Source organism: Microcaecilia unicolor, chromosome 1 (genome assembly GCF_901765095.1).
Source record: "Microcaecilia unicolor chromosome 1, aMicUni1.1, whole genome shotgun sequence".
NCBI lineage: Eukaryota > Metazoa > Chordata > Amphibia > Gymnophiona > Siphonopidae > Microcaecilia > Microcaecilia unicolor.
This window is the reverse complement of record NC_044031.1, coordinates 384342188-384359584: the sequence shown is the minus strand read 5'-3', so window position 1 is coordinate 384359584 and position 17397 is coordinate 384342188. Positions and strand designations below refer to the sequence as shown.

The window sequence follows — 17397 nt, the reverse complement described above, 5'->3', positions numbered from 1 at the left end:
AGATTGCTAACTCATCTAAGCCACAACCAAGGAATATAATAACTTCAACGCTGTGATAAGTTTAATAACACTCGACCTTCTTTTCTGCCGCCTTTTTCTTTAACTTTGTTAATAAGTAACTTTTCCTAAAGATGAGCAAAGGCCATGATTTAAATAAGATTGTAAATAATTAGTTTCCTTAAGTTCTGTAATGACCTATAATCATCTATTCTGTTTCAAGATTTGTACTTGAAAAAATTGTAAATGCAATAAAAAAAACATTTAAAAAAAACTGTCTCCCTGGTGTCTAGTGGCACTCTTGCCCCACCCATCTAGAATTTTAAACCCAAGACCCCTTGCTCAAGCCTCACAGTGAGCCGTACCTTGAACGAGGCAAGAGCAGTGCCTACTCACTCCTGCCTCTGGGCTGTCATCTCCAAAATGGCGTCCCTTGCCCTGATAACAATGTTGTTGGTTTTTTGCCTGCTGCTCCCTACTTTACTGTTACTGAATGCTAGATGAACATACACTCAATGCATGGAAACAAATACACTGAAAATACAAATATGCAATAAAAAACCCCAAAAGGTCCTACTATAAAACCAAACTAGGACAGGATTACAAAGACATGAAGAAACTATTCCAACTCGTAAATAAGTTACTAGACACCACCCCTATCACCACAACCACCACAGACATCCCACCTGCAGACAAACTTGCTAACTACTTTAACGAAAAAATAATAAAATTACGCAGCACACTTCCTCATCACAACACCGACATCGAAAACTTCTTCAACGATCTGGACCTAACCTCCGATGGATACCCAGCTGACCGTATTTGGACAACATTTAACCTCCTCAACACCGAATCAGTTACACAAGCGATTCACAGGTCCGCCAAGACCCACTGCAAACTGGATACATGTCCCAGTCATCTACTAAAATCCGCCCCCGACCGCTTCATAGCAGACCTCACATCCCACCTAAACTTCATGTTACAACAAGGTCTCTTCCCTGAAGAATATGGTAACATCCTACTCACCCCAATACCAAAAGACTCCAAGAAAAGCACAAACGATCTTACCAACTACCGCCCAGTTCCGTCTATTCTACTAGTAGTAAAAATGATGGAGAGTTTGGTGACTAAACAGCTTATGGAATACCTGGACAAGTTCTCAATATTACATAATTCACAATCAGGATTCCACTCTCACCATTGTACCGAAACTGTCCTAGTCACCCTCCTGGCCAAATTCAAGCAGGAGATATCCATAGGTAAAAGCATACTCCTCCTCCAGTTCGACATGTCGAGTGCATTCGACATGGTAAACCACAACATACTACTAAGACTACTTTGCCACTTCGGGATTGAAGGAAATGTACTTAATTGGATCAAAGTTTTTCTAACCACCAGAACTTATCAAGTAAAATCAAACTCAAACATATCACCACCGTGGACAGCAGTCTGCGGTGTACCTCAAGGATCACCAATACTCTTCAACATGATGATGATTCCACTGGCACAGTCCTTATCTAATCGAGGTTTCAACCCGTTCATTTACACATATGACATTACAATCTACATCCCCTTCAGACATGACTTGACAGAAATAACCAATAAAATCAACGATGGCTTGAACATCATGGACTCCTGGGCAAACTCATTCCAACTGAAACTGAACACTGAAAAAAAACACTGCCTCATCCTCTCCTCTCAACATAACAAGTACAAACCCACAACCATAAATACCCCAGGACACACCCTCCCTACCTCAGACAGCTTGAAAATACTTGGCGTCACACTCGACCGCAACCTTACTCTTGAGAGCCAAATAAACTCTGTAATAAAGAAAATGTTCTATTCAATGTGGAAGCTCAAGCGATTAAAACCTTTCTTCCCAAGGGAAACCTTTCGAAACCTAATACAATCAATGGTCCTAAGTCATGCAGATTATTGCAATGGAATCTACGTGGGATGCAAAGAACAACTCACACAAAAACTCCAGGCCACCCAAAATACAGCAGCCAGGTTGATATTCAGCAAAACACGCTTCGAAAGTGCCAAACCCCTTCTATAAAAGCTGTATTGGCTCCCAATCAAAGAACGGATTATCTTCAAAATCTGCACTCTAATCCACAAAATTATATATGGTGTAGTCCCAGGATACATGACAGACCTTATAGATCTACCAATAAGAAACTGAGTCGGATCGTCTCAAATTGCAAAGGACTGAAATACAAAACAACTTCCGCATCCGGCTTCTCCTACATAAGCGCACAACTATGGAATGGCCTCCCAAAAGCTGTGAGAACAATCCATGACCACCTGAACTTCAGGAAATCACTAAAAGCCAACCTCTTCAAAAAGGCCTACCCCAACGACCCTACATAAACCTCTTCACCAAGCAACACAGCATGACTAATGATCGTACTGGACAACACACAACCTTCATCCCTTCTACCCTCCACATATACCTCATTCGATCACCATACAACCTTGTATTTGTTCAACCGACCGGGCAAACACCTTTGACGGTACTATGTAAGCCACATTGAGCCTGCAAATAGGTGGGAAAATGGGGGGGTACAAATGCAACAAATAATTAAAAAAAATAGATTCCTGGGCACAAACCATGTATTCATGTGAGCTGCTCCAGGGTGTGCCTGGAAGAATAGAGCATCTGTTTCAAGTAAGGCAATAAAATGAAGAGAAGTGTAGAGATGAACTGAGTCATTTTGACGGGAAACCAATAACTGATAGGACTCTTCATTAGACAGGGTACATTGGATAACAATCAAAGACTTATGCCCACCTCCTATACCAAAATAAGTGAGAGAGATTATGTGAACCAAATGAGCATTTCTGTCTTTTGAAATAGTTGTAATACCAGTGTGTTTTGTTTTGTGCTTGTTGCTAGCAGGAAATCTCAGGCGTTGTGTATTTTTCACTCTGACTGCAGGCCAGCACAACTGACCACAGTAGGAAAACGATGCTGTTTATGGATACAGGACCTCTGCATAGACCTACAGAATCTGGAGCGCACAAGAAATGAGCTCCGCTTTCGTGGGGTGAAGGGCACCACGGGCACCCAGGCCAGCTTCCTGCAGCTGTTTGAGGGAGACCATGACAAAGTGAGTGCGTTGCATGGGGTGGAGGAGACAGCAAGTATGAGCACAAAATGTTTCCAAATCACAGGCAATAAACAACAAATCTCACTGCTGCACAAAGAGGGGACTTGAACAGAGAAAGAATACTGGCTTAGCAAGCTACGTGATAAAATCTAGTTGGTCTTTTAGACACGTGTTAAACTTGAAAACTGTACATGATCATAAACACCCATGAAAAACTGAGTCTGATAAAATGTGTAATCAGGGATTGCCAAATGCTGTTAGACAACTTTTCTAATAGAAGAAATCAGAAAAAGCATCCCTAGGCTTAAACCCAGAAAAACTTTGTAGCACAAGAGAGAATGTAAAGTAGTCAAACTCTTTAATTTGGTCTTGCTGTGTGAGCATTTCCCTGTGACATAGATAGGTTAATTACACCAGTCTACAAACAGGGAAAAATAAAGGCAGATAAAGACCATATAGCTTATCCAGTCTGCCTGTCCATACCATCTACTATCCCTTCCTCTTTCTTAGCTGGGGATACCCCTTTTTTAAGCAGTTGCTGAGAGATCTGTGTCACTGGCGAATAGTAAGCTTGTCTGGTCTCACATGCATATTAATACCATAGCGTGAGCATGTATAAAAATCAGATTGGATTCTTTCTCAAGCATCCAAACACTGACCACATCTTAACTTGACATCAGTTTGAGGGAAATATTGGTATGCCTTGTTGACTTTCATAAGCATTTGAATCAAGTGGACATTTTGATCTGAACCATAAAACATTTCAAATTAGAATGGTGGGAAAAACATGTGATAAGGGGGAGCAGAATAAGAGCATAAGAGTTGCCCTGCTGGGTCAGACCAAGGATCAGTGTAGCCCAGAATCTTGTTGCCAATAATGGCCAGTCTAGGTTAGAAGTACCTGACAGAGTCTCAAAAGTAGCAGGATTCCATGCTACTGGCCACAGGGGTAAGTAGTAGCTTTCCCCAAGTCTCTGTTAATAACAGTTAATGAAGTGTTCCTCCAGGAAATTGTCCAGTGTAGATTTAACAAGTCTCCTGGTACTTGCCTATATATTATTTGAACATACAATATCTACTTAGGGCAAGCTGATCTCTCTAATATAATAATAACTGTAAGATAGTAGAGGAAAAGACTTCAGAAACTCGGTAACAGCTGACAACACTTTTAACAGGACAGCTGACCGCTCTGCTCTGCGTGGCAGAATTTAAGCTCACGCTGGCGAGAATCCTCATTAGTCTGAAAAACCTCTAAAACACTAGCAATGATTATTCTTTCATGTAAATGCTGTGCAACAAAAAAAGTACTATAAAAGTACTTAGCTGTGGTTTGTGCTGGAGCAATTGCAACTTTGTAAGTCTAAGTGCTTTGAAAATGAGCCTCAAAGTGTACCAAATGTTAATATACACTAAAAAGGCAGTCCTCATCAAGATATACAAAACAAATCCCCTTTTTTTTTTAAAGACATTTTTATATAAAAGACAGAAGCCCTCAGATTTAATAACGATATGACACTATTCGGTGCTTGTTATGCTTTAAAACCAGCGATTGTAAGACTAACTGCTGAAGCATTGCTTAGCCGTTATATAACCAATATATCCTCGGGCTTCTCTGTTTTGATGATTACCAAGTGACTGCACAAAATAGTGTCGACTATATTCCAAAAAAGATGGGTAGAGGATGAATTGTTTTAACTGTTGCTTTTTCATATCTAGTCTTCCTCCTCCCTAATCCTTTTCCGTTGACTCATAGTAAGATTGTTCAGAAGGCAGTTTTTGAACAGCATTTACCCAGGTTTAATGTCCTGACTTAAAATTCTCCTCTTCACATGTGGCTCAAAATATGTGCGCCTTCCCTGGCCTGCATGCTGCTAGCTGCATTGAAAATAGGCAGCCCTGTGGGCATTTAAGGTAGGGACTTAAATTAGTGCACACATGGTGGACTTCCAAAAGTATACACTGTTACTTTGCTCCCGTTTGGCCACTTGCACAAACTACAGGTGCAAAGGATGCAGAATCTGCTTTGCACCTGCTCATTTTAAAAGGTAAATAATGTTGTTAATTTCCCTTTTGAGAACTGATACAACACATGTGAGCTAAAATAGGGATGGCACAGATTATTAATGATATAAGATAAAACAGAAAGAGGGAGAATTTCCATGTTCCATTCCATATTCCCTTAATTTGGTGCTAGCCTTTCCACTTGATGAGTGAAACATAAACTGGATAAAAAATGCAAAACTATATTCATAAATATACAAAACATTTCCTAATATAAAAATTGTGATAAGTATGTGCTCAGAAAAGTATATATAAGGAGGAAGTGATGTAATCTATTATGGATGGTTGAGGGGATAGCTCCGTGCCTCCCCTCCACAGATAGCATATTTTTCCAAATTTAAACGTGGCAAAACTCTTACCTGCTGAACTTCTTCAGCATTGAGGGCATTATTGTGAAGGATGACAGTGAAAAAGAAGCCGGTAGATCTACAGAAATTCTTATACTCTACAGCTGGCTCCTTGCAGCAAGAGGGGGTCAAGATGGTGTGTGCCAATGCCATGAGGCATAGAGTTTAGGATACCGCAGGGGCTGAGCAGCACTGTAATTCCGCGATGGAACAACTGTTTTTGCTCACTGACCTTTGGGACTTAACTGTAAAGTTTCAAAGAGGATGTGGTGGCCACTAGAGAGGAAATTGCTGCTGTCTTTACTGATATACATACATACATACACTGCGGATCTGGGGAACAGACGAGAAACTGTGGAGACTAAGCTGGAAGAGTACTCTGATGGTATAGGTGCTTTGGAATCCAAATCTTTCAACAGCAACATATGGATTTGTTCGACAAGTTAGAGGATTTGGACAAACATTGTTGATGCAACCTCTAGATCTGGGGGGTGCCTGACACCCCAGAATATGCAAATGCTGAAATGGTGGTAGCGCAAATTGTGGTCTCCTTGCTGGATTCAGCCCCAGTTGGAGAAGGTGAATCTTGTCAACAAGTGGAGAGAGCACACAATACACTGATTACACCGAGGGCGAATCTGCCACGTGTTATTGTGGTATGTTTCCAATGTTATTGTTTTAAGAAGCTGCTGATAAAAACATAGTAAGTGATGGCAGATAAAGACCTGACTGGTCCATCCAGTCTGCCCAACAGTAACATTCATTATCAATTCATGATTAAATCAACAATGAACATGATGATATATATTTGATATATAAATTATTTATTTGGGATACCCATCCCTTAGAAATTTATGCTGACCTTTCTCCTCTTAGTCTTTGAAAGTACAGGGCTCTGTGGGATTTCACGCTGCAACTGTGTCAAGCTAATGTATGCTACCGCTGGCTATATCCCTTTGGTCTTTCCTTTTAGTGTGTGGGGAAGGAATATAGGGTGCGTTCTAAGGAGGAGGCATCCAGGCTTTGTTGGATGCTGGTCTTCTCTCAGCGGAACATCATACTAAAATTCCTCTACCACAAGGGGACAGGCCATGCTAGCAGAGAGTGGATTGGAACAGATGGAGGCTGCAGCGCAATGGCTCTGGGGATGGGTCTCCTAATGTCCCTCGACCCTAGGGCCCTATTGGATTGGCATCATCAATTGCTTTTCTATCTTAAGTATTTGATGTGAAATTACCTTTGTTGCTTTAGTGTGTCATCTGTCCAGATTGCACGGTTGGGGTAGTATACCACCACTGTTACTTAAGCTTTGCTTTGCAGTTTTAAATTGTGGAGGGGTGGAGGTGGTATCCTGCTGTCTCTCTCTCTCTGCTTTTTACTTTGTGATGGGGAGAGTGATTTGTTTTAGCACATTTGGAGAAGGAATGGGGGAGTATGTAGAAGCTGGGGGAGGGAGGGTGGGAGAAAGGGGAAGTTGGAGGGAATGTTTTAATGTTTTTAATGTTCAATCGCTACGGAGTAAGGGAGGGATATATTTGTTTTGGATTTTGGGGGCATTATCAGGTTTACAGGGACAGTATGGCATGTGGTTACTAGGGCAATGGGTTGAGAATTTCTCGGTATGGCTATATTGAAATTTGTATCCTACAATGTAAAGGGCCTGAATTCTTCCCAAAAGAGGCAATTATATTTTAAGGAGGCACTCCGCAGTAAGGTGGAAGTGGGCTTTTCACAGGAGACTCACCTGCTTTGCCGCTGTGAGAGGCTTCTTATACATAAATCCTACCGCTAATCAGAAACTGCTCAATACTAGTGGGGTTGGGATTTTGATCAATAAAGATGTCAAGTGTGCTCCCTGGGAGCTGAGCCGTTTCATAATGTTGAAAGTGGAAGTATGGGGCAGTTGTTCACTTTGATGAACCTTTATGCTCCTTACCATGGGCAGGGCCAACGTTTTGAAGATCTGGAACAGCAATTGATGAGTTTTTGGACAGGCATTTTGGTAATGGGGGCGATTTTCAATCTTACATGTAACCCTCTAGTTGATAACTCCTAACTCTGCAATTTAATACACAAGGGGGGACAGGGCTCAATTTCTCAGTGCATCATATCGAAAATGCCTCTCCACGTAACTTGGTAAGTCTAAATGCTTTGAAAATAATGCCTCTCTGTATTCAAAGAAGTTACCTCTTGAGATGTCCTTGAAACATTGTTTTTCATGTCCTGCAGCAACTTCCAAAGGCTTTCTAAGGTAGCCACAGTGGGAGAAACTGGCACAGACGCCACTGCTCCTTTGTTGACCTTTTAGAGGCATGACCAGATTAACCGCTTCTTCTGGTTTCTCTGACCCCATTGGAAATGCTGATATTGCCACTGAACACTGTAGCTGTTTAGGCTCTGGAGGGGACCCCGTGACATCTTGTCACAAAGTGGCAGTTCGTCCTTCATACTGCCCCACAGCAGGACCCTCTTCTCTGGTTCTCAATTTGACTGCCCCTATCGGACCGACCGTTCACTTGTCTGTTAGATTGTAAGCTCTTTGAGCAGGGACTGTCTCTCTTTGTTAAACTGTACAGCGCTGCGTAACCCTAGTAGCGCTCTAGAAATGTTAAGTAGTAGTAGTAGTTCTCATCACAGCTCCGGTGGTGAAATGGCCGATTGTCGGCTGCAGTGGAGAGGAGTTTTGGACCAGCTCGGGAACAGCCTTAACCATACCCTTCCTTTTGGTATTCGGCATTGAGGTATAGAAGCAAAATGCATAGCCAATGGAACTCCCACTATGCAGCTAAACTTCAAGACTCACCAGCCAGTGATCATGATGCCATCTTGGACACTCCACAACAACTCAAGGATTTTGAGAGTCGTAAGTACTGCCACATTAGGAGCAAGAGAATTATGCCCTGACAAAGGTATTTCATATGGGGGCGGGAGTGGGACTCGATTGTATAAAGCCCTCCTGCTTGGTCATCTATTTAGATTGAAAGATGAGACAGTGGGAATGCCTTTTGGGCTTTTCTTTGCAGCAGTCACAGTGGAACATAGTGTATAAGAATCTCCTTAAGTTCCCTGTGAATACCAGTGGTATTACACTCCTGACCGCCTTCAGGCGCTCTATAGGTCTGGATCAGGCCACCAGGGGAGAGGGTGTGGTTAAAGTGTCATCTTTATTCTTGTCTGGTGGGACTGTCCTAAAGCAAAACTCTTCTGGTTTACAGTGATACAACTTATAAAAGATATTTTGCTTCGCTCGCTCCCCTTGAATATGTTTATCTTTTTGCTCAAAGGTCCTCATCTGAAGCTGGAGGAGGGAGCACAGAAACTCGTGTCATTTATAGCCACAATTAAATTTAAATTTTTTTAAAAAGTATACATAACACCCTTAAGCAAAAAGCTCTGTGTGATCTTTCTCAATCATTGCACACAAATGTAAAATAAGTATATGCATAATAATTCACCCAAAAATCAAAAAATGTACTTGGAACTCCAAAACAATATCAACTATTCAAATCCACTTTTTCTCAAAGAACTGTTAAAGAATACACTGTACCTATGAATTTAAGAAATATCTTAAATCAACACTGAAGTCTCAACTGCCTCGAGGAAAGTTGTAGACTTTTTAACAAACCTCAGTGAGGTTTACTATCATAGGCTTCTTCTAGACTAAAAAAAACCAGTAGTGGGAAACAACTCCCTAACTAGGGAGAAAAAACCCACTACTGAAAAAAAAACCAGGTTCTAATAATAATAAATTATGCATAGATAAAGTGTCTTCTAATCTCCGTCTTAATTCAGTTGTCCACTTATCTGTCAGTTCTGTTGAACGGAGCTGCAACAAAAACTGTACTGCTTCACTTAGCTTGTTAAGATGCGTCGTTCCATTACAAATGTGGTGAACTGCTTCCAAATCCTACACACTGTCGTGTAACAGCTCAAGTCCAAAACCCCGACAAAGGGCCCCCTTTTTTTGCGTAGCTGCTTCAGGAGGAGGAACAAAATACCAAAAAAACAACTGTTTAAAGATAGCGACGAGTCGGCTTAAGAGCGCCAACTTTCAATCTCCAGTCAGTGTAGGGAAAGGGAAAAGGGACTTGATATATCACCTTCCTGTGGTTTTTGCAACTACATTCAAAGCGGTTTACATAGTGTATACAGGTACTTATTATTTGTACCTGGGGCAATAGAGGGTTAAGTGACTTGCCCAGAGTCACAAGGAGCTGCAGTGAGAATCAAACCCAGTTCCCGCTGTACTAATCACTAGGCTACTCCTCCATAAAGCACAATGCACACAAAGAATGCATCCCATTCTATTCGACCATTCAGTGAAACTCACTGTTTGTAATTTGAAACTCCATCGCTGTTCACACTGTTGCAAAATTTTGGAGATGTCCCCTCTGTGCTTCACAGGTAGTTGATGAGTTCCCATACATTTTAGATCCATAAATTGATGACCATACTCCACACAATGTTTAACCATGGGATCTGCCAATTTTTTTAGCTGTAATGCAGTGTTTGTGTTCTGCCAATCTAGTTTTTAATGCACGTTTTGACTGATCTATATAGAGCAAATCATATAAATAACTCTTCTTGACTGACATGTAGTGGAACAACGTGCCTGTATTTTACTGTGGCCCTTGGGCCACCAAAATTCTTGATACATTATCCCACAAACTGACATTGTCCATAAATGTCAAACATATAAAGGAATGAAATATGTGTAAACTGTAATTTGAAATGTGTTCAGACCATTGAGGCAGTACTGGTTGAAATCTTTATTGCATTGGTATAGTTTACCATTGGTTAACCGACCAGAGTTTTGCTGCATTCTTTGATTGATCTTTGGAACTGTATATCTCAGAGGTCTCTGCCACCCCCCCATTCCCACCCAGACCATCGATGTCTCGTTTGGAAGTCAGCCTGCATTTGGTGAGCCTGTTCTGATTTATTTCAGCTATTTCAGTGCACTAGTGTTGTCTGTGTTACTGTTCCTTTTTAAACACACACAGGACAGGTATGTGCCTTGTTCATTCCTCACAGCAAGGACTCTTTCCTGATCAGCTGCATGAGTTACTGACAGAAAGCCTTGTTCTTCCAGTTTCTTTAAGCAGTTACCCTTGGATTCTGTATAGCGAAACTTGTTGCATACGCAAATCCATCCGTATTGTGGATTTGTGCATGCAACTTAATTAGTTAACAAGCCAATCAGCGCCAATAATTGCCAATTAACAAGCAATTACTGACAATAATTGGCATTAATTAGAATTAACATGCAGAACTGTCTAAGCCTATATTCTGTTTTGTGATGTGCATAAATTCTAAGTCACATAGTTGAAAAGGGAGTGCTGCCATGGGTGTGGAATGGGCGGGTCATGGGCATTTCTAAGATCTGTGCACATAGTTATAGAATACACCCAGTGCGTGAATATACCCGGTCCGTGCATAATTTAGGCAACAGCATTTACACCAAGTTTTACTTGGCATAACTGCCCATGACTAAATTTAGTGGCGCAGATAGGCGCTCGGCATATTCTATAAAGTACGCCTAAATTTTGGCATACATTATAGAACACGCCTAGGCATATTTTGTTTTAGCGCCGATTTTTTAGGCATCATATATAGAATCTAATCCTTAATGTTTATTTGTGACTGTCTATGTGGAGGACTATAGTTTTGTTTATAGATGCTGCTTTAAGTTTTCTGTCAATTTTTTCCCGCCAGAATTCTCTTCCTGTTTCTGTCAGCTGGTGTTTATATTTTTTCTAAATATGCTGCCTGACTCTCCTAGCTGTATGACTCTCAGGCGCCAGTGCATAAAAGTCCCTGTAAAAACCTCATTGCTTTTAGATCATGGTAAAAGTTAATGTTTGAAATAGTGAGTGATGCTCAAAAGAAATCTCATTCAAATGAGCTGTGTTTGCTTAGTACAGCCACCTACTAAGCAGCACATGCATAGGACAGTTGCTTAGTAAGCGTCAATGCTATGAACATGCTCAGAATAGCATGTGCTATGGATGCGTCTCCACAGTATTCCACTGCTACACATAGCTTTCATACACGCATTTTAAGCAATAAACCACCTGTTGTGAAAGTTTTCTTTTTGTGGGGTTCCACGCCAACTTTCATGCCCTGGGGAGTTTATTTGTTCATATGTGCGTGTATGAAACATGTGTAGCTTTTTTCAAAACTGTGGATGCATGGGTGCACCTCCACAACATACTTTTTTGTTTTAAGACAACTTCTTCACAGTTCTGTTACATGTGGGACACACACACGTGCAAATACTATTTAAATATGACAGCAGACTGCTCCACTAAGAAGCCACTGTCATGCTGCGATAGCTCCTGATATTTCCTCAATAAAGGTAGGCACTCCTTTCTGTTCATTGCTTGGAAAAGGCAGTGAATTGCTTGGAATGCACATTTAAATACTAATCAGCTCGTTGTAATACAGTTGCATACGATTCTCATTGGCTGCTACTGCAAACGGTAAAAACCAGAAGAAAACAACAAGACGAGCGGAAGAAATCCAGAAAGACCAAACTGAAGTCACAGATGTTGAGAAACCAAAATAATTTATTAGGACCTATTTATTGGGTCCTAATAAATTATTTTGGTTTCTCAACATCTGTGACTTCAGTTTGGTCTTTCTGGATTTCTTCCGCTCGTCTTGTTGTTTTCTTGGTTTTTTTGCGGGAGATTTGGACTCTCTTTGTTGTTCTTTAATGGTAAAAACCACGCAGAAACTCTTTGTGCATTACTCATTGAATAATGTGCTTGCTAAACTGGATTGGACCGGTCAAAATCGGACATTCTGAGAACAGTAAGCTTTGCGTATCGGGGCCTTGGTAGGCAAATCTGGACGTTTATTAGCTCTTCTTTCCTTACAATGAAAAAAAAGAAGGGAGGCAGCTCACATTAAGTGCCTCTTCCTTTTTATTCTTTCTCAGGTGTGGATCTTGAGGTCAGATAATTGCTAATCTTGACAGCTGTATTTGTGAATATGCTGGTACATACTGCTTGCTGTTCATTTGTATATCTGTTCTCATATTGTGCATTATGTAGCCTTATTCTTCGCAGCGTAAGATCTCCTATCAGTACGTCTGTGCTGGAAATTAGATTGTTTATCTTGGCGTAGGATCTCGGCTGTATTTCCCACAATCTGTTCTCCGTTTTCTGATATTATGAAATAATCTGTAGTTTTACCTGAGAAAATATCAGTTTCAGCAAGGGAAAAAGGATCCTTTTTTTTCCCTTTATTTTCTGTCCTAGAGACATTTCCTACTTGAAAAAACACAACTGCCTTTACCTTTAAAAAAAAAACAGCTGCTTGGGACAGCTCTATGCATGGTTAAACATTCAGTTCAGAAGATTTTTATTTCCTATCTGGTCAGAGCTGTACAATTCAGCTGTTGGCTGTGTTCTACCAAGTTAGATGAGCATAATCTGCTTCAACATGAGCTACTCATCTGGCTTACCAGATTCAGCATGGTAGCACTGTTTTTCTTTTCTTTTTTTTTTTTTTTACCATTTATTTTATTATTTTCATATATAAACATATCAAAGCATAGAACATTTCTAATACAACCATATTGCTAGTCATATTTCTTGAACTATTTCACATTTCTAGTTCCACTCTTTCTGTTTTACAAGACCCCTCCCTCCCTTCCCCCCTCCCCCCGCTTTAACCCACTCATTAATGTCATATATTTTACTATCCCGTATTATCTCGGGTGGATAACCATTGTTCATAGAGCTTCCAAGTCTTTTGATGTTGTACTAGACGACCATTCCGTAGTGCTGTAAGTTTTGACATAAGGCAGATATAGTCTAATTTCTGCAAGACTTTCTGAAGGTCCGGCAGTGACGGTTGTTTCCAAGCCGCTGCTAACACCAGCTTGCCTGCCACAAACAGCTGTCCAGCAAACTGATGTATTGGGTTTTGAACTCCTTTAGGTTTAAAATGTAGCAGACAATAGTCCATCTTCATTGGGTAGGTCACCCCAGTGACCTCAGACAAAAATTTCAAAAGCATGGTCCAGTATGTCTGGGCGTGTGTGCAGGCCCACCAAATGTGGAACATATCTCCTATAGCATTGCATTGTCGCCAGCACGTAGCTGAGCTTCCTCTGAACATCTTTGCAATGTGATGTGGGGTGTAATACCAGCAGTATAATATTTTATGTCCATTCTCGATCATGGAGCTGGAAATCGAGACTTTAAGCAAAGATTTAAATGTTAATTTCCACTGCTGGAAGGTATATGTTTCCCCCAAGGCTTCATTCCATATAGCTAAATAGTGTTCTACTGGGTTGGAGTACAAAAGCAGTGCCTCATAGAGTCTTGATATACTGCCCTTGCCTCCTCCTCTCATCATGCCCATTTCTATCTTAGTTTCTGATAAACTAAGCTCATCCTTTGCCCTTCGCTTTATAAAATCCTGTACCTGATAATATTGGAAGGCTTGTAGAGAGGATAGACCATGCTCTTTGCAGAGCTCCTCAAAAGTTATCGTCTTACTCTCCTCCCACATTTGGCCTAACATACATAGTCCCATATCCTCCCAGCTACAATAGGCTGTGGTGTGCCTTCCTGGTGTAAAGTGAGGAGCAAATCTAAGGTACATGTGCTGAAAAAACCTGCGCCCTGGAAAAAACTGTTCTCGCACCTTACACCAGGTGTGTAAGGACCACTGCAACAGTGGCGGACATCCCTTAATAAGCTCATCCAACTCCTGTTTAGCTAGCCATGGTATAGCCCTAAGTGGGAAGGGACCCATCCAACCCTGTTCCATCTTTATACTTAATTTCTCTGTATCTGTAAACCAAGCAGCTACTGTTCTAAGATGTGCTGCCTGGTAATACAAAATGATAGAAGGGACCCCCATCCCTCCCTGCTGTCTTGATTGATACATAACATCTCTTCTAACTCGTGGGGGTCTTTTTTTCCCAAATAAATGAGAAGATGTCCCTCTGGAGGCCTCGTAGGAAGCTGTCTGGGATGGAAATCGGTAACGCCATAAAAAGATATAATATCCTTGGGAGTACTACCATCTTTACTGCACTTATCCTCCCAACCCAAGACAGCTGGAGACCCTCCCACCTCTGTAAATCTTGTAGCAACCGCTTCGCTACCTCGGGGAAATTAACCTGGAAGAGCTCCTTAACGCCTCTGGGAATATTAACCCCCAAATATCGAATGTATCGCGGTGCCCATCAGAACGGAGCTGCGTTTTGTAGACGGGATTTTTGTTCAGTAGATATATTTATGTCTAGCGCTTCGGATTTGTCTAAATTAATCTTAAAACCCGAGACTTTCCCATAAGCGTCTAACATCTCCAGTATTCTCGGAAAGGAGGTCTCAGGGTCCTTCAGCATTAGCAGGATGTCATCTGCAAAGAGAAGAGTCCGCGTTTCGATTCTACCTAATCGTGGCCCCTTAACCTCTGGGTGTGTCCGAAGCCCAACCGCTAGTGGCTCCATTACAATAGCAAAGAGCAGGGGGGATAGTGCACATCCCTGCCTTGTTCCTCTATATAGATTAAAGGGCTCTATCAGTCTGCCATTTATTCTAATGGAAGCTTGAGGAGTTCTATAAATTAGATGGAGCCAATGAAGGAAGCGTCCCATGAATCCCATTTTATCTAGCACTCCAAACAGGAAGGACCAACTCACTCTATCAAACGCCTTTTCGGCGTCTAGCGACGGGATACATAGTGGAGACTGCGTGTCCTGTGCATGGTATGCCAAATGCAAGGCTCTGCGTATGTTATCGAATGTCTGCCTCCCATACACAAAGCCTGCTTGATCTTCATGGACCAGAGAGGGCAGTTGTTTTTGTAATCGTGTCGCCAGAATCTTCGTGAAGATCTTATAGTCTATCCCTAACAGTGAGATAGGTCTATAAGATCCACAGAGCTGCTGGTCCTTCCCTGGTTTGTGGATGACCGTAATATTGGCCAGATTCCATGTTGGCGGGAGCCCTGAACTGGTCTCCAAGGAATTAAACACCTGCAGTAATAATGGGGCTAGGAGCTTCCCAAATATTTTATAGAATTTGTTAGTGAAGCCATCGGGGCCTGGCGCCTTTCCTGCTGGGAGCTCCTTAATAGTATGAATGACCTCATCCAATTCAATGGGGTGTGATAGCATCTGGTTAGCACTGGCTGCCAGCCTTGGGAGCTCTAGACCCTCTAGATAGTCTGCTATCTCTGTGTGTTCTATCTCCTCACCCCTAGCATATAGCTTCTCATAGAAGTCTTTAAATGCTGATTCTATATAATCAGAGTCTGAATGGGTGTCCCCTCCCTCATCTCTTAGGCTCGCAATTATGTTGCGATTTGCTCGCTGTTTAAGCCTGTAAGCCAGAAGACGGCTGGCCTTATTGCCAAATTCGTAGTGGGTCTGTTGGGCCTTCTGGAGATCCTCAGAGATATCCGCCAGCTCCAGATCACAAATTTGGTTCCGCAGCCGGCGAATACTATCCAAGCATGTCTGCAAGTGCTCTGACCCAACACTATGAAGTCTGGCTTCTTCCTGTTCTAATTGTTTCCGGAGAGTCGTCTCCTTGGACATCCGCTGTTTCCTAGTATGTTCCTTTAGCGCTATAAGGTGACCCCGCATGACTGCTTTAAATCCCTCCCAGACCATTATCGGTGAAACTGTCCCATTATCGTTGAATTGGATATATTCTTTAATATTGTTTTCAATGCTAACTAAATTGGCTGGGTCTTGCAAAAGAGCATCATCTAGACGCCAGCTTTTCTGTCCCCCTCGCGTGTTAGGTAATATCAACTGCAGCAGAACCAGGGAATGGTCTGACCAGGTCCTGGGTAATATCTGCTGTGTCCCCATCAACCCTGCTATTGATGCCTCTCCTAGCCAGTAATCAATCCGGGAGGATGACTTGTGGACTGTAGAGTAGTACGTATAACTACGCTCTCTTGGATGTATCTGTCGCCACAAATCTATTAGGTGCCAATGATTGACGAATTTGTGCAATCGTGCTCTATCTCTACGGCCATATTGTATACTACTCGAGGAATTGTCTAGGTAGGACTGCAAGCTAAGATTAAAGTCTCCCCCTACCATGAGGGAGCCCTCTACATGTTTCTGGATTAATAGATCTATCTCAGAGAAAATCCCTCCTGGTGTGTATTAGGTCAATATACGTTTACTACAGTGTAGACCTGTCCCAGCAGTGAAAAAACCACCAGGAGATATCTTCCCCCTCTATCTCTAACCACTTTGAGAATGTCCCAGGGCTTATCCCCCACAAATGCCATCAGTACCCCCTTACTCTTCGTGTTGTCGCCATTAGACGCAAAGTATATGTTGGGAAATTTCTTATGGTGACATAGATATTCGTGTCTGGGTAATAAGTGAGTTTCCTGCACCAGGGCCACATCTGCTCGCAGACGGAGCATTTCTCTAAACAGGAGTTGTCGCTTTCTCGGAATATTCAACCCTCTGGCATTGAGCAATAATAAATTAATAGCTGACATGCAGTATCATAATAGGTCTCTCTATTGCCTGCTGGAGTCTGAGTTAGTGTGTTCCTCTGCTTTTCTTCCATTTGTCACCTCTGATTAATCCTCCCCATAGCTTTCTGATAGGTCTCTTCCCCGTCCCTTTCCCCTTGTTTCCCTCCCTTCCCCCCTCATTCGAAAGCTGCCCCTATATATCACTAAGGGCATCCTAGGAAGAAGTGTGAGCCATTCAGTCCATATTCCCGCGGATGCTCTTGTATATTTAATCAAAGCCCTGTTTCTTTTCAAATTTAACCTTTCTATAAAACTATGTGACAACTTAACAACATAACTGGTGCTTGCATATTATTAACAGAACAAAATACATCACCCAATCACTTCTTAGGGTCCATCGT

At 41.8% G+C, this 17397-nt stretch overlaps 1 protein-coding gene across 1 annotated transcript in view; it reads left to right on the top strand.

Moving 5' to 3' along the window:
* The window catches only part of ADSL (adenylosuccinate lyase), a 163636-nt gene that overhangs the window by 72391 nt on the left and 73848 nt on the right, over nt 1–17397 (top strand). Inside the window, exon 5 of the mRNA XM_030210566.1 lies at nt 2942–3113. Coding sequence (XP_030066426.1) covers nt 2942–3113 — 172 coding nt within the window. The remainder of the gene's footprint in view (nt 1–2941; nt 3114–17397) is intronic.